The 23,458-nt window shown below is 55.4% G+C and overlaps 7 protein-coding genes across 8 annotated transcripts; 2 read left to right on the top strand and 5 right to left on the bottom strand.

Moving 5' to 3' along the window:
* Positions 1-395: 395 nt before the first annotated feature.
* LMH87_008823 (uncharacterized protein) lies at positions 396-2,072 on the bottom strand (the record flags this gene model as incomplete). The annotated part of the gene is made up of 3 exons (XM_056202058.1): positions 396-1,417; positions 1,476-1,846; positions 1,915-2,072. 3 exons carry the CDS (start codon positions 2,070-2,072, stop codon positions 396-398), a joined length of 1,551 nt encoding a protein of 516 aa, XP_056056658.1.
* Positions 2,073-4,441: 2,369 nt separating this feature from the next.
* On the top strand, positions 4,442-5,249 carry LMH87_008822 (uncharacterized protein; the record flags this gene model as incomplete). The annotated part of the gene is made up of 2 exons (XM_056202057.1): positions 4,442-4,925; positions 5,059-5,249. 2 exons carry the CDS (start codon positions 4,442-4,444, stop codon positions 5,247-5,249), a joined length of 675 nt encoding a protein of 224 aa, XP_056056657.1.
* A 660-nt stretch (positions 5,250-5,909) lies between these two features.
* On the bottom strand, positions 5,910-8,072 carry LMH87_008821 (uncharacterized protein; the record flags this gene model as incomplete). The annotated part of the gene is made up of 1 exon (XM_056202055.1): positions 5,910-8,072. The coding sequence occupies one exon, from the start codon at positions 8,070-8,072 to the stop codon at positions 5,910-5,912; it is 2,163 nt and encodes a 720-aa protein (XP_056056656.1).
* Positions 8,073-12,594: 4,522 nt separating this feature from the next.
* LMH87_008820 (uncharacterized protein) lies at positions 12,595-13,048 on the bottom strand (the record flags this gene model as incomplete). Its single annotated transcript, XM_056202054.1, has 3 exons — positions 12,595-12,613; positions 12,674-12,877; positions 13,020-13,048. The coding sequence occupies 3 exons, from the start codon at positions 13,046-13,048 to the stop codon at positions 12,595-12,597; spliced, it is 252 nt and encodes an 83-aa protein (XP_056056655.1).
* A 635-nt stretch (positions 13,049-13,683) lies between these two features.
* On the bottom strand, positions 13,684-18,135 carry LMH87_008819 (uncharacterized protein; the record flags this gene model as incomplete). Its single annotated transcript, XM_056202053.1, has 2 exons — positions 13,684-14,875; positions 14,927-18,135. The coding sequence occupies 2 exons, from the start codon at positions 18,133-18,135 to the stop codon at positions 13,684-13,686; spliced, it is 4,401 nt and encodes a 1,466-aa protein (XP_056056654.1).
* A 201-nt stretch (positions 18,136-18,336) lies between these two features.
* LMH87_008818 (uncharacterized protein) lies at positions 18,337-18,773 on the top strand (the record flags this gene model as incomplete). Its single annotated transcript, XM_056202052.1, has 3 exons — positions 18,337-18,470; positions 18,573-18,680; positions 18,749-18,773. The coding sequence occupies 3 exons, from the start codon at positions 18,337-18,339 to the stop codon at positions 18,771-18,773; spliced, it is 267 nt and encodes an 88-aa protein (XP_056056653.1).
* Positions 18,774-19,037: 264 nt separating this feature from the next.
* LMH87_008817 (uncharacterized protein) lies at positions 19,038-22,607 on the bottom strand (the record flags this gene model as incomplete). 2 transcript variants are annotated; one of them, XM_056202050.1, is made up of 1 exon in its annotated part: positions 19,038-22,607. In XM_056202050.1, one exon carries the CDS (start codon positions 22,605-22,607, stop codon positions 19,038-19,040), a length of 3,570 nt encoding a protein of 1,189 aa, XP_056056651.1. The 2 variants fall into 2 exon arrangements, with proteins under 2 accessions (XP_056056651.1, XP_056056652.1); XM_056202051.1 differs by having other exon boundaries at positions 19,038-21,593.
* Between the last annotated feature and the right edge of the window lie 851 nt (positions 22,608-23,458).

Raw genomic sequence — 23,458 nt, 5'->3', positions numbered from 1 at the left:
GCCTTTAAATAGCTATTCTCTAGCGCCAGGATCCACTCGTACGTAATAGTCACATACTCAAGCAATCCGGTTGTTCTTAATAACGGCACGGAACTCGGTCCCACTAGGCTCTGAGTCTTATGAGTGAGTGTTAATTTCACCTAGCTAGTAAGTAATAGCTGTCGTTATAATGTAGTTTTTCTTTTTTTGGTAATTGAATGTAGTAGATTATACATTGACGCATCTAATAAAAGCTTTACCTTCCATGGTCTCATCCCTCTGTTCGTGTGTTATACAAGAACACTAAAAAAATCAAAGAAAGTGATTCCTGTTACTATACATATGTTGCGCCAACATGCCCTCTAACAATGCCGCTATCGTGAAATGTAGTGTATTCGGTTTCTTTTTTTTGTCTATTACTTTGCCTCCTGGGCCTTTTCCCACGCACTCTCAAAGCTGCCCTGGTTCTCCACCATGACAATGCTCTGGTCGCCTTGCGTGCTCGCCGCCGTCGTTGTCTTCACTGTCTGTTGCTTCTCCGCTGTAGCAGCAGCCGCTGCGGGCTTGGGCTGCACCTCGCTCTCCCAGTTGCTCGAGTAGACGACGGCCGCAAAGGCCTCGAGTCCGCGCACCGCCTCCATGTCCTGGAGGTACTCGTTGGGCACGCCGTTGCCAATCACGTGCGCCTGGCGCGTCAGCACGGACAGGATCTTGGGCAGCAGGACCACCTTGGTCTGCTTGGACTCGGTGATGACGTTGGCCATGAAGCCGCTCTCGTCGACGGGCAGCTCAAAGGCCTCGGCCGCCAGCTTCTTCTCGACCAGCGTGCCGAAGCCGGCGTCGAGGAGCAGCGTCAGCACGTGGCAAAAGGCAGGCGACTCAATCAGGTCGGCCGTCTCGTCGAGGAGCCTGCGCAGGGCCTCGGGCGACGGCTGCGCCGGGATGCCCTCCTGGGCGGCGTTGTCCTCGAGGATGCCGGACTGGCGAATGACCTCGTCCTCCTGGTCCTGCGGCGGGAGCAGGTATTTGAGCCACTTGGCGCTGCGTCGCTCTTCGGCGGTCGAGCCCTCAATCTGTCTGCGGACCTCGATGACGAGATCGGAGAAGCGGTCGAAGCTGATGAGATCGCGAGGGTTGAGGGTGCCAAAGACGGAGCGGACAGCGCTGTCAACCGTCTGCATAATGTCGAGCCAGCCCTTGTTGAGCAGCCACCAGCTGAAGGTGAGATACTTGCGGTTCGTGTCGAAATCACTGCCGTAGGCTTGGTCGGTGTTGTCGTCGTCGTTGTTCTCGAGGCTGATGGTGGCGGACTGGGTGCCGGTGGCCAGCGCGACGACGCTGGAGAGATAGCTTCGGCGGCCAAGAAGATTGAGCTGCACGCGTGTGAGCATCGTAAGCAGGGCAAGAGTGTAGATGAGCGTAAAGGCACGGGTGACGGCTGGCGACGTGTTAGCAGATCAGCGAGGGGCAGATGGCGCTGGTCAAGGTGTACATACAGCTGATGATCAAGTCGTCCCAGAGCTGTCGCTTGGAGCGACGGGGTCGGGCCGGGGCACCATCCTGCGCGGCATCCTCGGGGACAGACGTGAGCTGGGGAAGAGATGCCTGGCTGGCGTGGACGCCGCTCTCGCTCACGATGGAGCTCTTGCTGTCGTCCTCGGTCAGGGCGGTGTCGGCGATGCTGGGCGGCGTGGGCGCGGCATCGGCCGGGTTGGCCTTGACGACCTTGGCGGCCTTGGCCTGCTGGATCTCGTAGGTGATTTGCTCCGTGTTCATCTCGGCGAGGACGTTTGTGGTGGCGGTGGGGAGGAGGGCGAGGACGGTAAAGGTGCAGTCTTCTTGGTTTTGTTCAAAGCGCCGACGCAGGCTACAGGGTGTCAGAGGTTGATTTACGGGTCATGGCGTACTTTGGCTCTTGTTCAAGGAGATGCTCACTTTTCTTTGGAGATGCGCTCGCTCGTCATGCGCTCGCGCGCGTCGGATATCTTGGACATGACATATTGGCTCACGACGTAGCCGGCGCCGACGATGCCGACGCCAATGGCAACCGGCGTGCGGTTCCGACGGAACCATCCCCGTACAGAGGAAATCATGGTGTTGCTGGTATGTGTGTTGAGGGTTGAGCTCCGGCGATGGGAGGGCGTGTGCGGAGAGCTCAGATGGACAGAGTTGTGCCGATCGCCGTCATGGAGGAGTCGGGCCGTGTCGAAGCCTATGACGGGGGGGTGAATTGGATGCGTGCGCGCCGGGCTGTGGCTTTGCGCAGGAAGTGAAGAGGGGGGGAATTCACGCGCGAGTCGAGGTCGAAAGGGAGGCGGCAATGTTTGAATTGCGCACGTGTTGAGGATGGAGAGGTGCCGTCAAGCTATCGTCATCTGAAGTTTGGGCACAAAAAGGTGGCCTAGGGCGCGACGAGACAGCGCTGCACCACGCCAAACTACCTACTGGAAGGGCTGGGCGGTTCAGTTTTGGCGACGCGCGAGCCGAGGCCTCGGTCCCCCGAAAGCGAACAGAACCAGCCAAGCGGAGGCAAGACAGCCGAGCTTAGCTGTGGCCGGGGTACATGGGTTTTGCCGCAGCTGCCACCAAGACACATGTACCTTTTCTATAGTGCCTTGCCACGCCCTGCGCCACATGCCCCGGAATCTGGGAGCTTTGCACGCTAACTCGATTCGGCCGTTGACATGAACTACAACATGTGCTCGACAGTTGCTGCTCGATGCGTGTTTCGACGTGAATGTCGATGGAGAATATCCAGGCGCTTGCTGCGTTATGTAACGCCAATTTGGCCTTGATACGAAAACTCAGTGTTGAAGAATGCCGCCAAGCTGGCAAGTGAATGCCATCGTCCAGCCAGCAGCATCTGATCCAAGTAGAGTCCGTGAGCAAAGTGAACAGATACGACGGAAAGCAACATGAGCCACAGAAAAAGAAGAAGCAGAAGAGAAAGATTTACAAGAGCCATGAACGAGTTGATGGGTGTTTCGATAGCGGTGCGTGGCAGTAGTGAAGAAGATGTGTGTCCTGCGAGCATCCATCCCAACACACGGCCATCTAGAGCCAGGACACAATCGCTGGATATGCTCCGGTCCGTTTCTGCTGCAGATCACCCAGTCTCCTTTATTTTTTTCATTGCATGTCTCTTAAATCATCTTCAAAGGGCCTCGCATTCCCGCCAGTTGTCCCCTAATTCAAGCATCTTGCCGTCGCCACAGACAGCACTTGCTTCAGTCTAGCCCGTAGGTGCAGCGCACCGGCACGCTACGTCTACCGTTTGGTAGCGACCAGGCAGAGGTATATATATGAAGGCTGCATGGGCATGTTGCTGGGAGGTTGGTTGAGCGTCTGTGGTGTGCCCGCATATCAGTCCCCGGGGCCGGACTTTATTTGTCCTTTCACCTCCGTTGTGTCCATGTCTAATACCAGGGGAATAAATGTCAACAATATATGCGGGGAGAAACAGCATGCTGTGTGTTTACATTTTCGGCTTAAGCCAAAAAAAAAATGACAAGAAATGCTATACCAATACGTCGTCTCTAGCAAGTAGTCTGTCCACCTGTCTTGAGCCGATGTTCAGAGCTTGTGGCCTAGGCGCACAATGAGCCTGCCGCCTGCCAGGATACGAATAAGTATATGGCGAAATATTCTAGTATATATTTGTATACATGTTTATTGCCTTTGTCTCTGCTCTTCCATCTGATACTACGACGAGATGCATTTCACCGTAGTTAAACCTTGGCTCCCATCTCTGCGCGACCCCTCTCTGTGTTGCCCTCCATCACCAAGCCGACCGACCACCCGTTCCGTCGCCCGGCCCAACACGTACAACGCACACCCAGTAGGTATTTCCGCCGCACAGCAATTGCAAAATATTGTGACGACCATGCCGTGCAACAAATGCTCTCGAATTTTGCTTGATTTGTTTTGCTGCAGCCGCTCACTCACTTGAACCCCGTCGTATCATCGATCCAGATAAGCTTTCCACCAATCAGCAGCCCCCTAAAAGCCAAAAACCCTCTACGAGTTTACAGGGCCGCGCAGTGGGCTGATGGAACCCCACCACAGCTTTTGCCCATCCCCCGCACAGTGACGTCCTGAGCGCTCCCGCCGCCGTCGCCCCGTGGGAGCAGCTGACTCTAATCATCTGCACCTCATTCCCTCATTGCCATTCTGCGCATCCCTCCTCCTCTCCCCAATCCTCCTTCCTCGTTTACGATCCACATCCCCTCCTCTCAAATCAAACACCACTTCATGCCTTTATAGACGGCAAATACCCGCGACCCCCCCCCCCCCCCCCCCCAGCATAAGCAACCCACCGTTTTTCGATCCAGCAACGCCTTTCAATCGCCGCCACTACTACCGAACCGGCGCGCTTCACCCTGCCCGTTCCCCTCCTCTTCCTCCGCTCTCGCCCGTTTCCTTCCTCCAACCGCCAACACAACATCGTCCGCCAACCCCAGCCATGGACACCACCACTTCCACCGCCGCCGTCGACCCGCCCGAGTTCATCCTCGACGTCTTCGCCGACCCCCGCTCCGTGCGCGACATTGTCCGCGCCATCCTGCACACCATCTTCTTCAACCGCTTCTTCCCCTCGGTCCACCCCTCGACGCGCGACGTCCTCGACCTCACCCTGCCCTACGTCGACGACGACGAGCTCGCCACCATGATTGAGCAGCGCGCCGCCGCCCTCGAGCGCCAGCTCGAGGCCGAGCGCTCCTCCAACACCTCCTCCCAGACGGCGACGGCCCGGCAGCAGTACAGCGCGGCCGGGGGGGCGGCCACGGCCGTCACGAGCTCCTCGGCCAGCGGCGCGAGGGGGCAAATCTCCGTGCGCTTCTTTGAGAAGAGACGCCGCAAGGCGTGGCTGTCGCGCGGCGACGAGGAGGTGTGCTGGGAGTGCTGGACGGTCAAGGTGACGGTCGCGGAGCCGAGGACAGAGTCTGGTGAGTCCTTGTGCAACATGAAAAAACAGCGCGCGCATAACATCCCTTCAGAAATAGAAGAAGAAGGAGAAGAAGAAGAAGGAGAAGAAGAAGAAGGAGAAGAAGAAGAAGAAGAAGCTAACAACATTCATAGAACGCGCCAAAGTCCGCAGAGCCATGGAGCAGACCCTCCTCACCACCGCCATGAAAATCGTCACCTTTGCCAACACCCACAAGGACCACATCCCGCCCATCACCACCCAGGGCGGCAACCCGTTTCCCTGCAAGATAAGCATCGAGCAAAAGGAGAGCACAGGCTGGGCGGCGCGGATGCGCATCTATTAGCCTTTCCCTTGATCAACAGCCTTCTTCTTTGTGATTAGATTTTATGCATACTTTGGCGTTTGGAGCACATATAGACACCATGTCACTAGATAGATACCCTTTCAATATACAATGATTCATTTTCACATTGCAAGACAGCTATTCAAGTAACAATAATAATGTCGGATTCATTCTTGGCCTTGAGCCGGCTAATAATCAAACTAATCAAAGTCCTATCCCTATTCCGTTTCTGTTTCCCTGTGCCATCCGTACAGTCCTCAAAACATGAGCATCCCAAAAAAGCGCAGACAGAAAAGAATACAGTGCTGAAGAGAGCAAACAAAAAAAAAGACATTAGTTAACCAAAGTCAAGGCAGCCAAAAACCAAAAGTAGAGTAAAGCAACGCCGATAGACCAAGCGCCCCTCAGATAATTCGTCCTGATGAAAGCAAATTCTCCATAGCAAATATTCTTTTCAAAATCAAAACGTGCCATCGCCATTTGCCAAAGAAAAAAAAAACACCAAGTATAAAGAAAAAAAGCAAAAGGCGGCCGTGAGGCCTATAAGTGGGTTGCCAGAATCGCCTGGATCCTCTGCTCTAATTTGTACCAGCCATCACTGCAGGTGCTGCAGCGCGTATCATAACATCATCATCATTACAAGGCTCCTCAAGGCCCACGTCAAAACGCCGTCGAGTAGCTGCGTCCCAAGGTCTTGGTAGGGCGAGTCGGCTTGGGCTGTTGAGAGCCCGAGCCAATCTTTTGGAAGCCCTGAAGTATATCAAGGCCGCCAAACTCAATGTTCTCATTGCCCGAGGCAAAATCGCTGGGGTCCATGGCCAGCGGCGGCCACGTATCATCGGCAGACATTTCCAGCATAGCAGCGGAAAACTTGCTTGGCGAGGCACGCGTGGGGGACTGCTGCAGCATCTTGGACGGAGAGCTAAGCCCTTCAAAGGCCTTGCTCGGAGTGTCAAGGAAGCGCAGAGGCGAGTGCTCGGGAACACGGAGCAGCGGAGCAGAAGTAATGGACTTCTTGATCGACCCCGTCAGCTGGTCAATACCAGACGACGAAACAGATCGATCGAGACGGGCGCGCTTGGCAGATCGCTTGACAGGCGAGCCCGAGTCCACGGAGCCAATGACGGGAAAAGTGTTTTCATCCAGACCAGCAAGGTCTTGGAAGATGTCAAAATCGGGGACGTTAGTAGGGAGTTCATCGAAGGCGTAAAGAGTCTCGTCGAGGTTGAAAGCCGGGCTCCAGGGCAGCGCCTCCTCTGCGGCGCCAGTAACGCGACGGAGGGGAGAGTTGAGCATGTGGCGGACCTTGTCGCGGTGGATACGCAGGTTGGTGTTGGGCGAGACGGAGGGAGGAGGGCGTGCAGGAGGCTTCATCTTGACGATGGGCGTGAAAGGCATTAGAGCTTGGCTCTCGCGGGCCTGTCTAAGGGGAGAGGAGGAAACGGGGCCGTAGAAGGACAGAGAGCGAGATTTGGTTGGGCTAAAGGGCGAAGACCGCAGACGGACAATTTCTTCCTCAGCGCGACCAGGCCTGATGATGGGACGATCCGCTTCCGAGGTCAGGAGCATAGCCTTTTGATTCGGACGCATGGCAGAAGATTCGAGCGAAGAAATGTAGCCACTGTCGTCCATCGAGGCAAACTTGCGCTTGTGGGAGCGAGAAATGGACGAAGCGGGCTGGCCTGCCATGGGAGGCGGCGTGCCCCTTCTCTCTCCGTGTCGAGGCACAGGTGGCGATGAGTGCATGGTGGCGGGCAGAGGCGAATACATGGCGTCGTGAGACTGATCGTTGTCGTGGCGGTCGGCACCGTCCTCGGGAGCAGCCGGGTCCGAGACGGGAATGGTGGCGTCGGAGGAAATCTCGGCGGGCATCGACATGTTGGCCTGCGAGGTAGGCAGTGGCGGAAGGGCAGGCTGGCGACGAGAGCCTTGAGGCGGCAGAGTAGGCTCGGAGAGGTTCATGTAGGGATTGGAGCGTATCGAGGGTTCCAGACGCGTTGACATGACGGGTAGGTTCTCTGCAGAAGGAGCCGACTTTCGTGGGGGCTTCTCCTTGAGGAACTGGTGCTCGGTGCCGGGCTCAATGCCCCAGTAGTTGCCCTTGCCGGGGTCGTCCTTGGGTCGCTCAATCTTGATAAAGTTCTTGTGCAAGCTCAGGTTGTGACGGATGCTGTTTTGCCAGCCGGCATCGTTGGGGTTGTAGAAGGAGTAGTTGTCGCTGATCCACTTGTAAATTTGGGCGAGGGTGAGGCGACGCATGGGGGACCGAAGGATTGCCATGCCAATGAGCTGAGCGTAGCTGTGGGGAGGTTTCGTGCCATCGTCCGAGATGGGAGGGAAAGAGTCGTGAGGCGGCAGGGCATTGTCCTCGGACTTGGGCCTCTTGGCGCGGGCGTCTCGAATCGGGGCGGCGTCCATGAGGCCGCGCTTGCCATTGGCGTTGGGCTTCTGGTGGTAGTAGTTCTCCATTGAGAAATTAATGGCGCCGGGAGCCGGGAAGATTTGTGGCTGGATATTTTCCTTGCCAAAATTGAGTTCAAAGGTTGGTTTTTGGGGGCCGGTCTTGAACTTGGAGAGCTGTGGCTTCTTCTGGAGGTTGTCGGTGGTGTTGCTCTTGGCCATGGGAGGGGCCATGGACACCATGTTGAGTCTGGGGCCTTGAGAGGACTTGAGAGGAGAGCGAGGCGATGAAGATTTCGTCTTGTAGGGCGAGTAGCCAGAGAAACCCGAGGAGGGCGGGTCGAGAATGACGTTGGAGCTAGAAGCACTCAAGGGCCGGCGTGGCGGACGAGTGATGGAGGGCATCGGGGCATGGCTCGTCATTGGACGCGAGTTTTCGAACATGTCATCCTGGAAGATTTGGAGGGGCTCGTTTTGGCCGAAATAACGCGTCGACTTGGCCATGGCGGCCAGGTCGAGAAGCTAGGGATCGTGGACGTGAAGCGCGGGAAGCAAACGCGGTGTGTGGGAGCTGTTGGTGACGGGTTGAAGCGTTAGCGGTCAAACGCGATTGTGGCATTCACGATAAGCCGAACCGGGCATCGATGACGCGAAGCAGGCAGCAAGTAACGAACAACGGAAAGGAAAGTGAAAAAGAAACAGGATAGAAAAGGACGAGGCGTGCTTACCCAAGGTGGTATTGTATAGTTGTGGGGCGCGTACAGAAGAACTCTGGGCGCTTTTCTTTTCCGGGCAGGGAGCCGACGTGTAGTTTGAGGCCGTGGATGTAGGCAGTGATGCGTGTGGGTTTTTACGTGTCAGGGGCGTTTGGCGTCAGCGCCAAAGTGGTTGAGTTCTAGTAGCAAGCGTGCAAGCGGCGAGGTGGTACGTGTTTTTGGTGTCGTCGAGAGTTGTCAAAATCGTCGTGTAGAATTAAAGTCGAGAGTTTGAAAAAGCGGAAACTTTGGCCAGGTGGGAGAGGAAGAGAAAGAGCGAGCAGTCGTGAAGAAGAGGAGAAGGATGTAGGAGGGGAGAGGTCGCCGGGTGTAGGTGGAAGAGAAGGGAGGGATGGGGGTGCGAGGTAGATAGATGATGGGTGTGCGTGGTGGAGCGGGCAGGATGGAATAGATTGATCTGGGCGGCGGCAGGCCTTTCGCAGCAGGGCCAGTGATGTAGGTACCTAGCGAGCGCTATTACGGACGCCTCGAGCTTTGATGGCCTGAGACGGCAGTGTTGCAGCGCACCGTGTCCGCTGCGGCACAAACCACTGGAACCGGCCAGCGCACACAGCGGCGGCCAAGGCAGGAAGAAAGCCAGGCCACAGTGGAGTCCAGGCTGCTGTCTGGCCCTGGCGAGGTGCGGGTGGGGAGGAGGGAGAGGCAGTGGGCCCTAGCCTGGCACCTGGGCTGCAGGCTATTACAGGGCACCTGTCTGCTAATGCACCGTTGCGCTGGCGCGCCGGCGCCATCAGAGCTGTGCACGGCGAGTTTGCGGTTGTGTCAAGGTGTGTGTGTCTGTCAGCGACTGCACGCCGCAAAAGCCACCTGGAAGCTCGCTGGCCCATCCCACTAAAGGCCCCCCATTTGCGCCCATCAGCCAGCCTAGCAGGGGCGGGGGGGCTGAGCCAGTCCAACCCAATGGCCTGCCGTGGTGGCCTGGCCTGGCCTGGCCTGTGACCACACCACCAAGACCGCGTCTCACGGCCTGCCGAAGCGGGGTTTCTCGGAATGCACAGGAATTTATACGCGCCTACCTGGCTCACTCGTCGAGTTTCTCCCCCGTATTTTACGCCCCCCGCAGTCTTTTGGTGGTTTGTTCATTCGTGACCAGTCACTTGAGATACACTTTGTGCCGGCTGGGAGGAGGGGGCGGCCAACTCGTGCGTGGTTGAACCCATGCAAGAGCCTCTCTCAACTCTAATGCCAGTAAGCCTGCCGTCGTCCCATCCAGAGACGGCAGAGAAGGAAAAAGTCATATGCCACCATGTGGAGACTCAGCTATGGATTCACGATCTCGATATGAAGCCACTTTATAAAAAAATTGATAAACCTGGTTTCGGATTCGGTGCGCAGCCAGCCAATGAATGTACACTTGGGTCAATTGGCCTGGCACTAATCTGTAGTCATGTACACCGTGCTACGACCAGTGCGCCCGAGTTACAGGCAAGCTCGTACAAACGATTAGACATGAGTTGCGGGTTTTGTGTCATCCTTTTTTCTTTTAGCAGTTCCTGCGTGCGTGTAACCAGTTCCTCGGCTATGCAGGTGTTTTACATGGTCCGTTCTTTGCGCCTGTGCTGTGCTGCCTAAATGGACGTCTTTTTTTCTTTTTTTTTTTAGCTTGCCCAGTGCTCACGTCTCCTTGCGCCGGGAGTAATTTCGTTTCAACTTTTTTTTCTCTCCCTCGTCATCTCAAAAAGATGAGACGTCAAAGAAAAAGAAAACCTTCTGCATCACAAGACTTGGCCTGTGTTCGGGCCGTGTGGTCTGTGAGGGGTTTGCGTATTCATGCCGAGGTGGGGAGGGGCACACACTCTCTCTACATTTAGAGAACAGGTTTGGTGAGACCTTTTGCGAAAGACGAGTGGATTGCGTGCGAGATGGATGGATGGATGGATGGGAAAAAGGATGCGCCTTGGCTTGGATGAAACTCTGCAGAACCCCGTCGTGGCGGGAATTTGATTCGATGCCGAGCGCTGGCTCAGCTGCCAACTCTGAACTAGTTGGCCATCCATCTCCAAGCTTCGTTCTGGAAAGGGACGCGTCTGGGGAGACGCGTCGGGTTTGTTTTGATTTACGCGTCCTCGGACCAATCAGAGGCCGTAGCGAGCCGCCCGCAGTTGGCACACCACCAGAACCCCCACCCGTTACTCAGTACAGCGGTTGGCCAGTGACTTTACAGGGCATTACAGCGCCTCAGACCGCTGAAGATCCCCCTCATCATGGCAACGTCACAGCACACCATCACGGCCTCGACACCACGCCAACACGCTCCTGACGGCCGCTGCAGTTCGGCACGACACCTTGATAAGCCACTCTCAGCCGACTATCCGGCAGTTATTAACCTTTTTGCCCTTCTTCTCACATCCTTGCAAACGTTGTCCAAGCCACAAGCACCAAGCTAGCCCCGGCCCCAACACAGTCATGCTATGCTGCTGAGCCCCGGCTATCCATTTCCCAATCCTCCAAAGCTATGCTGTGCAGGATCAATGCCGTCATCATCCTGACTAGCTAGACCTACTTACCCATGTTGGAGTCTATATTTCCGATGTGATTCTGCTTGTTGCAATACTTCCAATTACTTATTGTAGATAATGTTTCCTCCGCTACAATTTTCTCTTCCTTGTCACGCCCGCATTCCTCGCTCCCGTCCCGGCGCGGCCTTTCTCGCTGGAATGGACCACCCGGGGCTCCTCTTCAAGGGCGAGCAAAGTGACTCCAACACGAAACCCGCGTGGGAAGACAAAAAAGGTGACATCTGGAACATTGCAAGTTCTGTCACGTAGCCAAAGAGTGAAAAATAACTACCTACACAAATCAGTGTTTTACCTTTTTTTTTTTTTTTTTTGTAACTCGGTTTTCGTCCGGATCAGCAGAGGTTCTTCAGATCAGTAACCAGACGTTGAGTTTGGCTCTCACAGCCATGCCCCCCCCCCCCCCTCCCCTCAAGCAAGCGCGTGTCCCGTTCATGCAACGCGTGTTTCGTAAGTAAACAGCTGCTCTGCTATAGCTATCTACATACAGCTCTATTCCAATTGGACCGGTTTGGTTCTCAAAGCTCGAGCTTGAGTTTCCAAAAAGCCAAGAGCTTGCATAAACTGCACCAATCTCGGAGCTTTTCCACAAAGCTCCCATAGCTTTCCCCGGCCTGCCCGGCGCGGCGGGACTGCTGGCTGGTGCTCGAGTCAGCCAACAGACTCCATAATACCCAACGGGAATACGACTTGTTTGCCGGGAAGCCAGGCTTTTTTTTTTTTTTTTTTTTTTTTTTTTTTTTTTTTTTTTTTTTTTTTCCTTCTGTGCGTTTCCTTTGGTTCCCGAAAATAAGTGGCCGTTTCAACAAAGGGAGAACGGCCGTGTTTGCTGTAGCCGCCGGCACCAACAGCGAACTTGAAACCAGTCCTTCGCACCCCCGGTATAACGCCGCTGCGCATCCATGGAGCCGCCCGGTGAAACTCCGCTGTAATTTGCATTGCCTACAAGCCAGATGGCGATCACAGTGTGACGAAACTGAAAGCACCGATCAGATCAGTGTGCTCTGCTTCAGCTGCTGGCTTTCGCCCGTATTCCACTGATGCGTGAAAACGACCGCTTTACACGTCAAATTTCGGCACTGCCGATTAAACCTGGCTCGTCCATCTCCAAAGGACTCCTCGTACAACATGGTATTACCCAAAGGGTCTCGGCGGCACTACCGCCTGGTCCCGAGGCCTGTGTCTCCCCATGAGGCTCTTTGGCTCAGGTTACCACTAAGATTTGAGTAACAACTCTAAAAATAAAAAACGCTGTGACAGGTTTGCACAAAAAATCCATGGGCAGGGGGGAAAAAACCCGCACCCGCAAGCAGGTGGCGTTGGCAATTGCCGCCGTCATCCCAAAATGATTGCACACGGGTGGTCGCATCACCTTGCAGGCCGCTGCGTCGTTCGACCAATGAGTGCAGGCCATCAACGTCAAAGAAGCCTGCGACCAAACGCACTTCACAAGTTGCAAGGGGCCTCGATATCACCGTGCATTGCAGCTTGACCAGGGGTTTATAATTTTAAAAGTGACAATTGCTGCCCAAAGCTTACCCATGAAGCTCTGGCCAACATTGCCAAAATTACATTTGTTACCCAACCGCCCCTTACCCAGCTCATGTCCATTTTCTTTATCCCTTTGTGTCTCTTTGAGCCTGAGATTCTCTTCTACCCAAGACCCCATTTCCTTTTTCCCAATTAGCAAACAAGATTCAAAGAACTAAATGGACCAAAAGACCAGACAAACAGGTCTTTGTTCATCTCCGTGTTAGTGTGCACCTGTGTCCAGAAAAAGTGCCTCCCTTGTCGGAGCCAACTTCCGCCCTGCATTTCTGCATCTCTGAACCGCCCACACTCGCCACCCGTCCTGCCGTCTCTTTTTTCCTTCTTTCTCTCCCTGGGTAGAAACAAGGTTTTACGGCACAATCCCTCTCCCTTTTTTGCAGCGGCCCTACACCGGACCCGTGTCAGTCTGTCACAAAGAGAGCTTCAACCAGTGAGGGGAATGTCTAGGACTTCTTTCTTCTGCTTCTTCTTCTTCTTTGCTTGTCTCTTGTTCCTGAGCCGGCCGAGTCGATCGGCCTGTCTCTTACCATCTCTGAGCTCTCGTAATTTGTAGCATCGTATCGTTTTATGACGTGTGCCTCAACAGACAGAAAATGCCTACACACACATCTTGACAGCAAAGGGAATGCTACTAGAGTCTGCAAACAAATTATGAATTAATACCACCCTCTATACTGAATCTATATAGGCAAAAAGAACGTCAAACTTGCTCTCAAAGGCAAAAAACTCAGGTCCTGCCCGGGCTCGAACCGGGGACCTTCTCGGTGTTAACGAGGTGCCATAACCAACTAGACCACAAGACCTGACGATGTTCGACGACGGCCCTTTGCCCACTATATTTTGAGGTCGTAATTTGTGGCATCTTATCGCTTCTTGACGTATGTTTCACCAGACGGAAGTTGCGTTTGCGAAACTCTCTGAACGTTGACTGATTAGATATCAATGTGTCAAGGGCATCAGACCCATGAAGTTTGTTATGCGCCGAAAGCCGCATAGTTTTCTTCACTTGATTCGTGATAGTTTGTGAAGAAATTGTCAATTAAAGAAGAAAATCCAGTTATGGGCGTCTATCTAATTCCTTCAACACTTCGCCGGAAACCTCCTCGGTCTGTACGTACACTACCAACTAAGAGACAAAAAGAGGTCGAAAAATTAGACCCTCTACTCTTCTTACACTCGCTGCCTCTGGGCCTACTGGATCACTTTTCCGACTGTTGCTCCGGAAGCCTCCTTGGTCTGCGCCTTCTTCAGCTTCATGCCACCCTGGATCTGGCTCAAGAAACCAGCCGGCGGGCCACCAGACGCTGCTGGAGCAGCAGGTGCACCGCCAGGAGGCGGAGGAGGCGGTGGTGCGCCACCCGCAGGAGGAGGTGGTGGTGCACCGCCAGCAGGAGGGGGAGGCGGTGGAGGAGCTGCAACACCAGGCATGGGAGGAGGAGGAGGCGGCGCGCCAGCGGGTGCTCCCAAATCGCCGCTGGCAGGCATGGGGGGGGGAGGGGGCGGACCAGAGGGCGCATCCGAGCCAGCACCGGGCATGGGGGGAGGGGGAGGGGGCGAGGCAATCGGTGCGTCTCTGGCCGGTGCTGGGCTGGCCGGCTTGGAGTCGCGGCCGGCCGCAGAAAGCGGCCGGGGTGGTGCCATGGTGCCAAACAAGATCGACGCCAGCTGGGCTGCGTTGCCACCGCCCGGGCGCTCATCGTCAGAGTCTTCCTCGTCGTCGTCCTTATCCGAGCCCCAGTCCTCCGAATCGGCTCTCTTGCGCGAGATGGGAGCCGAAGGGGCAGCAGCAGCCGGGGCAACAGAGCCACCACCTTGCTGGGTCATGCGGTGGAAGGGATTCGTAGAAGCGTCAGCTTGTGGTGTGGCCACCTTGGGTACGGGAGGGGCCGGGGCCGCAGGAGCGGCCACTGGAGACGTGGTCGCAGGAGAGGCGGCCTCAGATGGCTGCGACATCATCTTCTTGTAGGGATTTTTGCTCTCTGTCTCAGCAGGTGGCGACGTCACTATCGTTGGCGGCGGTGAGGCAACCGGCACGGGAGGGGGTGGGGGTGCAGACTTGGGTTCCTCGTCCAAGCTGCGCTCCGAGGATTCCAGAGGGGTGACTTGCTCAGGACCATCCTCGTCAGAAGACGAGTCATCTTCCATGGCCTCTAGCTGGCGCTGCAGCTCAAGCTCTCGTTGTTTGGCAGCTTCGACCTCTGCTCGTCGGGCAGCTATCTTGGCCTCCTTCTCCTTGGACTCGGCCAGAGCAGCTTTCTTTCTCTTCTTCTCTTCTTCCTTGCGTAGCTTGCCCTGTTTCACCTGCTCTTCCAGGGCCTTGAGGCGTGCCTCGGTAGCCTGCTGCTCCTTGGCGAATTCGTCTTCTTCTTCCTTCACCGCATCCCTGTAGTCCAAGTTAGCATTATACGTAAAGGTACTTGATCGTTGTACATACTGCATGTCACTAGTTTCCTGTTGCTGATGTTGATGCTCTTCCGAAAGCTTCTGTTCCGCCTCAGCATGATCGGCCTTCGGCGCCTTTCTAGGAGGGGGGGGCGCCGGCTTCGGTGTCTCGGCAGCGGGGGGAGGTACACCTTGTTCGTCTGCCAATCTAGCACGGCGCTCCGATTCTCTGCGCGCATCCTCCTCCTCGGCCTGCTTCAGCTTGGCAGCTCGCTCCGCCTTTTCGCGCTCAGCGCGCTGGGCCGCGCTCTCGCCGGGCTTGGAAGGAGCCTTGATGCCAAGAGCAGCCAGACGCTCAGCCATGCGCTGCTCAGCCTGCTGCCGAATAAAGGCGGCGCGCTCCTCGGGCGTCTTGTAGGCAGCGTAGGAACCACCAGCAGCGGGCGGCGTGGAGGTTCGTGAAGCAGATGCCGGAGAATCAACGCGAGCGGGGGCAGGAGCAGCACGCTCCTGGCGTGGCTCCTCAGCCGCTGCAGGTCGAGCTGTGCGCTTGTCCTGGGAGCGAACACGGGCAGAACGACTCTCGCGCTGGAGATCAAAGATGAAGTCGCGAACTTCGTCTTCAACGCCGAGCGCATCCTCCCAGCGGCGCTTCTCGTGCTCGCTGCTCTTGTCGCGGGCACCGTCCTTGAGGGAATCTTCAATGCCGCGGGCAAATTCACCAACACTTTCCTCGACATCGCGTACCATTCTCTCGTTGCCTTCTTTCTCATTCTTCACTTTGATGTTTTCTTCTTCCAGACGCTTGGAAGCAGAATCATCATCAAGAGGAAGGTCAACCTTTTTGCCGGTCAACGCAGCGGTACGCTGCTGCATCATGGCCTTGGCTCGTGCCTTTAATCTATCAGACTCGGTGACAACACCCCCCGGACCGGTTCCAACAATTGTAGAAGCGCTGCCAGGGTTGGCTTTGGCATCCTTGAGGCGGAAGAGCTCAAGTCTAGCATCCATGATGGCCTTTTCGGTCTTGCGAACCTGCGATGCCAGCTCAGGCACTTTGTCGAGGAGATTTTGGAGTTGACGCTTCAGAGCACGTCTTTCAGCATCAGAATCTCCGCCGGCCAAAGAGGCATTGGGGTGAGCGTCAATGTCCCCCTGAATACGTCGAACACGACGGTACAGCTCGTCGGCTTCGCGACGATCGCGTCTGTCAAGGACATCATCCTCTTCCAGGTTCTTCTCGTCCTGGAAGTCCATGGCATCAAGGAGCACCTCTTTCTCCTTGATCTTCTTTCTGAGCTGGTCCAGTGTCAGCTCGTCGTTGGAACCAACAGACGAGGGCGATTCAGAGCGCTCTGCGGCGTTGTGACCAACTCTGCGGCGAGCACTGGATTTGTAGCCAAAGCTTTCATCATCATTTCGGAATACTGTGGCATCTTTGCGGCCAGCGGTGGTGGGGGAATTGTTTCCGCGCAGCGAGCGGTTCTTCATGTAGCTTACGCCGGTCTTTTGTGGCAACAGGGCAGCTCCTGTGTCCTTGCGAAAGTTGGACTCCTCGTGGAGCATATTCTTGAGCGTGCCAATCGATCGATTAAAGTTGCGCGTAGAGGGTGGGACGAGCTCCGGAGGCAGGTTGCTGGGGATGGGATAGCCGTTCAATTTTCTGTAAATAAGATGCATGGCGACAGCAAATTCGTCAAGATCCAGGCGGCCCTTGTTGCCATGGTCTGCCAATGTCCAGACACGCTCCAAATCAGGCTTCTCAAGACCACTCTGGCCAAAGATTTCGATAGCTTGACTTCCCAGGATGTGTCCCTTGCCGAAACCATCCCATGCCCGAAACAGAGAGTCGTATCGCGTCTTCTCCTCCTTGGTAATGGCCCACGGAATGACAGCATTTCCTTGCAGACCCTGGGTGGTAAAGGTACCGCCTTCACGGCCTTGCTGGGGCATCATCTGGGCTTGCAACGCATCAATGTTGGGCAGTCCAGAAGAAGGAGCATTGACAAGTCCCCATTGACCTGGCGCGCCGGTTGGCTGGGCATTCAAGGGCATGGCCATGCTGCTTTGGTTGTAGCCCGTAGGCATGGGCGGCATTGGCGGTCTTGGCCCGGCATAACCAGTCGGTTGGGGGTTCTGCATACCGGTAGGCTGTGCATTCTGCATGCCAGGATAACCGGTCGCTTGTGGCTGCATGTTTTGCGACTGTCCGCCGAAGCCTGTCTGCTGGGTCGGGAAGCCTGTCATTTGCGACTGCAGAATCTGAGCGTTGGAGGGTTGAGGCTGGGACTGCTGGGCAGTGGGCTGGCTGCCAGACTGGAAATCTGGCTTATTGGTCGCCGCGGGAGCAGAGTTGGCAGCTTCCTCGGCGACGCTGAAACCAATAATATCAACCATGCTGGAGACTTCGTTTCTGATGTTCTCCGGCAGTACTTGGGGTAGGGTCTTGCCAGAGAGCCTCAAGTTGCAGAGATACATGGACAGGGCAAACTCGGGAAAGTACAGCTCTCCAGCTCTTGTGGTGTCTGACAGCGTCCAAATATGGGAGAGCGAGTCGCCGTCAAGCTTCGAGCGAAGCAGGAGATCGCGTGCGCGCTCACCAGACATGGTGCTAGAGCTCTCACCCACGGCCGACTTGAATAGAGTCTCAAACTGCGCCTGGTCTTTGGCGGTGATGAACGACAGTCGAATATTGGGGATCTTGTTCGTCTTGGACGGCCGAGTCTCCTGCTGGCGGGAAGACGCACCAGCCGCCTGGAAAGAGGCAGCCATCTGGCTGAAGCCGGTAGCCTGGGGCTTCACAGGCGCCGGCGGTGCTTGCGTAGGTCCAGAGGACTGCTGAGGCGATAGGGAGAAGCCCGTGCGTTGCGTGGGCTGGAAGCTCTGCTGTTGCGACGGTTGCTGCGGCGGCGGCTGCTGCTGGAACTGCGACTGGTATTGGTTCGGTATGGATGGCACTGGCGGCGGCGCAGGAGAGCTGAAGCCCTGCGACGGGTAGCCCGTGTACTGCTGCTGGAGCGGCTGGGACTGCTGCGGCATACCGGTCGGCTGGGCCTGCATGGGGTATCCGGTGAACTGCTGCTGCATTGGCTGTTGCTGCTGCTGCTGCTGCTGCTGCTGCTGCTGCTGAGGTTGACCATACCCAGTCGGCTGAGGCGCAAAGGGACTAGGCTGCTGTTGCTGCTGGCCCAAGTTGTTGAAGCCCCCTCCATACTGCTGGCCACCGGGCTGCTGCTGCTGCTGTCCGAAATTGTTATACATTGCGAATGCGTTGCGTGATTGCCGCGATAGTTATTTGGCCGCTAATCGCTCTCGAAAGTCGTCAATGGTCCGGGTCGTCAGGGTCTGGCGGCAGAGCTGAGGCGCAACCGGTGGTTGGCTTCGGCTGGTCGGATGAGTTGGGGGGTGGTGAATCAGAGCCCAGGGGAACGGGTGTCAGCTTCCGCGCCAAATACTGCGTCGATGAATGGGAACTGGAAACAGATATGGGTGGAATATCTGAGGCGATGGAACTCTGCGTCGCTGCGAGGCATGGAAAAGCAGGCCTGCGGGGAGCGAGAGCAATCCGACGGCAGTTGGCAGGAGGAGAGTGCGCGGTAAGGTAGGTAGATGACGAAAGCTAGCCAGCTAGCCCAGGCTTTGTTGGAGGTTGGCCTGACCAAGACACCTGTTCCGTCTCCAGTGCGCCAGTGGCACAGTGGGGAGCCATTGGCAGCCCCAGCCTGCTGTCAAATCTTCGGCGAGCCGTGGCTCAGCTGTGGCTTTGCTGACACCCCTGTCTTCTCTGAACCCCGGCCAAAAAAACGGTACGTACCGCCTCTGTAAGTCTCGAATAAGTACCTACTTGGCTGTCGCTGTCAACTAAACTCTACAGGCAAGAATTTCGTCCATTTCATTAAAAATATTGAGAATATAAATCTCCCCTTGGGTATTATTCTTCCGCTATCAAAGCACTACTCGGGTATCGGCTTATCCATATATATAAGAACAGGCTGTGAAAAATGAGAAACCATGCACATTCCCCCAATAACATCATGTTCAAAAATCCAAAGCTCCCATGGCTAAACACCTCGTACAATAAAAACTGGACATCACGTCATGGCAAAAAAAAATATACTCCGTCCATCTCCCGCTGCATAGAGGTCTTTGGAGAAGTTTTGTCTTCATGACCCATGGTCCTCTTCCTCGATGCGATCCGTCGGATCTCCTTGAAATCGTCGGTATCGCTTCATCTGGAGCCCAACATCCGCATCCTGACCATCGGCATAAGTATAATTATGTTCGGGGCTGTCGCCGTATACAGTCCACTGCTCCTGGCCGTTTTGCAGCCCTGGCCCAGTCTCCACTCCGTAGTCGACATCAAGTGGTGTCGCAGCGCCAGACTCGCTGCTACCAGCCTCGCTACTGGGGCTAGCTGCCGCCTCGCTCGAACCGACCGAGTCTGGCCGTCCCGCGGTAGACCTGCTAGAATCGGTGCGAGTATGCAGACTCATCCGCTGCGTCTCATCGTCACTACGCCTCGAGGTGACTATCTTGAGCCCTGCGAGGTCGTCCGCAGCGAGGCCGCCAAAGGCCGCCGCAAACATGCTCTCGCCCTCAAGAGAGGCTTGGCTCGTTGATGCAGCATCCGAAGTCATCGCTTCGACGTGATTGCGCAGGTTCTCGTCCGTGATGCACTGCAATTGAAAAATAGCATGATCCCATTCACTCCTCAGCTCCTGAATCAAAGTTGGGCCTTGTTGAGGTTGGCTTGTTTTCTCGTGCCTGAATCGAGACATCATGGACGGTCGCTTGACGGGCGCCGGAGTTGTTGCATCACTAATAGACTTTTCCATCGTGCGACCAAGCTCCTGATCTAAAAACGCCGAAAAGTTACGAATCGACGTATTGCCCTCGAGGTGCGTGATGAGATACCGCAGGTTGGACAATGTCAAGTCGTTCGATGAGCAATCCACAGTTCGCAGTGTTTTGTTCACGCCAAGGGCCCCTGCAAAATCGCCCACGTTGATGTTCAGCATTTGACTGCGAACTCGCAGGTGCTCGATTCGTGTATTGTGGCGAAGTCCGCCCAGGGCTCTGGAGAAACCTCTGCCCAGCCTTCCCTCATCGAGTTTAGAGTCAAAACCGGACATGTCCAAGTAGCGAACTGTGTTGTTCTTTGCCAAGAAGTCAAAAACAGCTTGGCAGGCTGTTTCGCTAGCCGCATCGGGGGTCGAAGTGCCGGCCAAACTGAGACACTTGATTGAGGTATTCTGCGCCAGCGCACGAAGTAGTTTGACGTAACTTTCCTCGCGTGCAAAATCAATCATTTGCAAGAACAGGCACCACGGGCCAAGCCCAGCACTAATGGCGTCGCACAGATCCGCAATTCCGTCGTCGATGCGGTTCGAGTTCATGTAGACTTCCATCTCACGGCCTGGTCCCATACTTCGGAAAAGGCGAGCCGCCTGAAATCCATTGAGCCCCGCAAAGTCGAGGCACAATTTGCGAAGAGACTGCGAGCCACTGGCGGATAGGTAGTTGGCGAGACTTTCCACAGTAGCATCGTTCAGTATGATACCAGACAGGTCTAGCTCCTGAAGCTGCCAAGTAGCCAGAGTGTCGTCATCAAACAGTGATAATCCAGTCGCTAGACGGACGTTGCGGGCAATGCAGAGCTTGGTTGCGCGCCTCAGATGACTGAGAGCGTTGCAGACGATCTCAAATTTAACATTGCCTTGGTTATTAGACAAGTCGATTATCTCCAACGAGTCTGCTTGGTAGTCCAGCGCTGTCCAAATGTCGGATAACCCAAAGTCGACAAGTCCACAATTGGCAAGCTCGAGGCGTCGAAGGCGCACTTTATGATTGCTAAAAGTATCGCGCAGATCATCAGCCCCTGCTTTGGAAATAGGGTTGCGAGATAGCACAATGCTGTGGCAGTGGGACAGCTGTCGCCTGAGCAGTTCCATGATCGGACGCAGCAACTCGAACGTCTTCGTCTCAAAAGTGGTCGTGTCGGTAATCATTCGACGAATGTGCGTTTTAGGCTCATATAAGCCAACGACATTGGACAGGTTGATGGATCGAATCGAGTCCGAGGCGAAAAGCAGAGAGTGTATTTCTTGTTCGAGAACCGATGCTTGAGATAGGATGTGGTAGAGATCGTCAGGTATGCGTATGCGGTTTGCCGATGCATAAACGACAGTGTCGCCGTATTGCGAATAATCCTGCCTCGAAGCTAGCGGGCTAAGGTCGACATCGGCAAAAGAAACGGCCTTGAAGAAACCATTGTATCGCAAAGCTCTGAAGACAGCCAAGAGCTGAAGGGGCGAGTAAGTCTTGTCTTGAGACAGCGGCAGAAGGCAAAAGCAAGGCTGCGACGGCGTGGTCCAGTCGATTCGCCAGTGCGGTACGGAAACCTTGTAGGCTGCACAGTAAGCGGGCAAGCTTATGTCAAGCCCACCCAAGTCATTGCCCGAGGTAAGTTGTAAAGGAGGAGAAAGCCCACGAATCTCAAAAATGGCTTGTTGAAGATGCTGAGGCCAGGTAGGCTTCAGTATTCTATCCATTTTCATGACCGTGTCGATGATGCGGCGGTAGTGGACACTGGCCAGCGTGAAACGTGTTTCTTTTCCGAAAGGAACGCGGAAGCCCATGGCAAAGGTTTGTTGATGGTTGGCGACAGATGCTTGAAATCGTATCAGCGTGACCGTGCCGAAGGAGAACGTCTTGGCCATGAGGTCGCTGGGAGGCGTAGCGTGGTCTGATCTGAGTATCTCAATAAAGTAACACAGAAAGGGGCCGATAGCCAGGTAGAACGAAGTTCCTCCGTCACTTGAGTTGGTAGTGTCATCAGCCGGAGATTTAGCCGAGGAGACCACACGGCGCACGACAGGAAATATAGTTATCTTGGAATCATCATGGACAGTCTCTGCAGAGCTGACAATGTGGTGTATGCGCTCTCTAACGTTGTCGGGAATGACACCAGCGAGAGAGCTTTGGCGCACCTTGTGTCTGCAGGTACGATGCAAGAGTACGAGCCAGTCGTCTCGATCTTTGGCCGTATTGAAGGACAGCTGTGTGCGACAACAGGCGAGCCTGGGGGCCGGCGAAGACCACCAAACCTCGACTATGTGCGCAGGGGCTGCATTGTTATCGACGAAGACGGCCACCACCGCCACAAGAGGGATCTCCAGGCGATTCTCAGCTGCAGCGCTAGCCTTGCTAGAAAGTGACGCGGAAGAGGCAGATCGACCAATAGTAGGCTCCTCTTGGGCTGCAAGTTGCGGGTAGGTGACGCGGGCAGCCTCGACGCTCGCAAACCGCGAGAGACACTGGTCTGTGAGAACTATATAATCGGAGCGAGCTTTGCGGCCACTTGAATCTTGCTTCAGCGGTCCGCGCTTGATTATTTCCATGGAGCCGTGAGGCGATTCCAGGAAAGGACTCGGGCAGCTGTCAGCGGGCGAATTCGTGGCAGAATCGCGCGAGACTCGACGGTGCAATCGTTCGATCATAGAGCCGGAAACTGATGGTGTTTTATGCAGACGTCGTTGGGAATTGGAACTTCGGGCCTGGAGGGTAGGCATGGAATCGATAGACGAGCTGCTGAGAGAGCGCAGGGCTTTCGTAAGCACGCGCGGCTTCTTGCCAGCAGCGTTATCCGAGTCTTGAGGCGTCAAGGAGGGCGAAGGAGGCTTGTCGGATTGGCTAGCAATAGAGCCTCGGCGCCTCCAGCGGTCGACACTCATGTTTGCGAATTGGGGCCAATTGGCTAGAAATAGTTATAATATCGTGCGAGGACACGGAAGGAAGGCTATCGGCCGTCGCAATTGTCTCCAGTCCGCGTTTAAGCAGTCATGCCGGCGCGGTAGGCGAGAGCGCTTGGGCCAGCGTAGAGCAGCGAGGTCGAGTCGGCGTGATGCCCTTTTTCCTTGATGAAGCGTATATTTTGCTGACGATATTGTGTACGGGATGGTGGAATTCTGCCGTGTTGTCGACAAGTGCGTTTGTCTCAGGCGACTGCAATGTCTTGGAAATCTGGCAGTCAAAGTCCGGTTGCGCCGCAAGCGTCTGGCTAGGCAATGGGACGATGGCGTAGCTGGCAGGCACGCCGAGAAATGACCAAAGGAAAGTCGCAGGGGAAGGCAGCCAGAGGCAAAGGGGCAGTGAGGCTGGTGGCTGGACACGAAGAGAAGCTGGAGCAAGAGAGAAGGCAAGAAGAATAACCAGAATCTCCGGTTGGATCGCTAGCGAGAAGGGATTTAAGAGGAAGCGTCACAAATGGGCGAATCAGAAGAGAAGAAAAACAAGACAAGTATGGCAAAGTTGGGGCTAGTATGGCACGCAAGCAAGGTTTTGGGAGGTGGCCAGAAATTCAGAACAGGCAGACGAAGCAAGCCACATCGATGAGGAGCAAAAATGAGCAGGGCCAAGCTAGCTGTAGAGACTGGAGCGCAGCGGGCTGGGCGATAGACAACCTGAGTCGTCGAGGCTCTTCTGTGCCGGGCCAAGAGTCGATGAAGCCACTAGTGCAGCGCGGCGTGGGAGGCTAGTACTAGCGAGCAAGGTGATGGCGAGAATGAAAAGGCTCAGAGCTCAG

Source organism: Akanthomyces muscarius (assembly GCF_028009165.1).
Source record: "Akanthomyces muscarius strain Ve6 chromosome Unknown contig_18, whole genome shotgun sequence".
Taxonomy (NCBI): Eukaryota; Fungi; Ascomycota; class Sordariomycetes; order Hypocreales; family Cordycipitaceae; genus Akanthomyces; species Akanthomyces muscarius.
The sequence above is the reverse complement of the archived record's forward strand: the minus strand, read 5'-3'. Positions and strand labels throughout refer to the sequence as shown.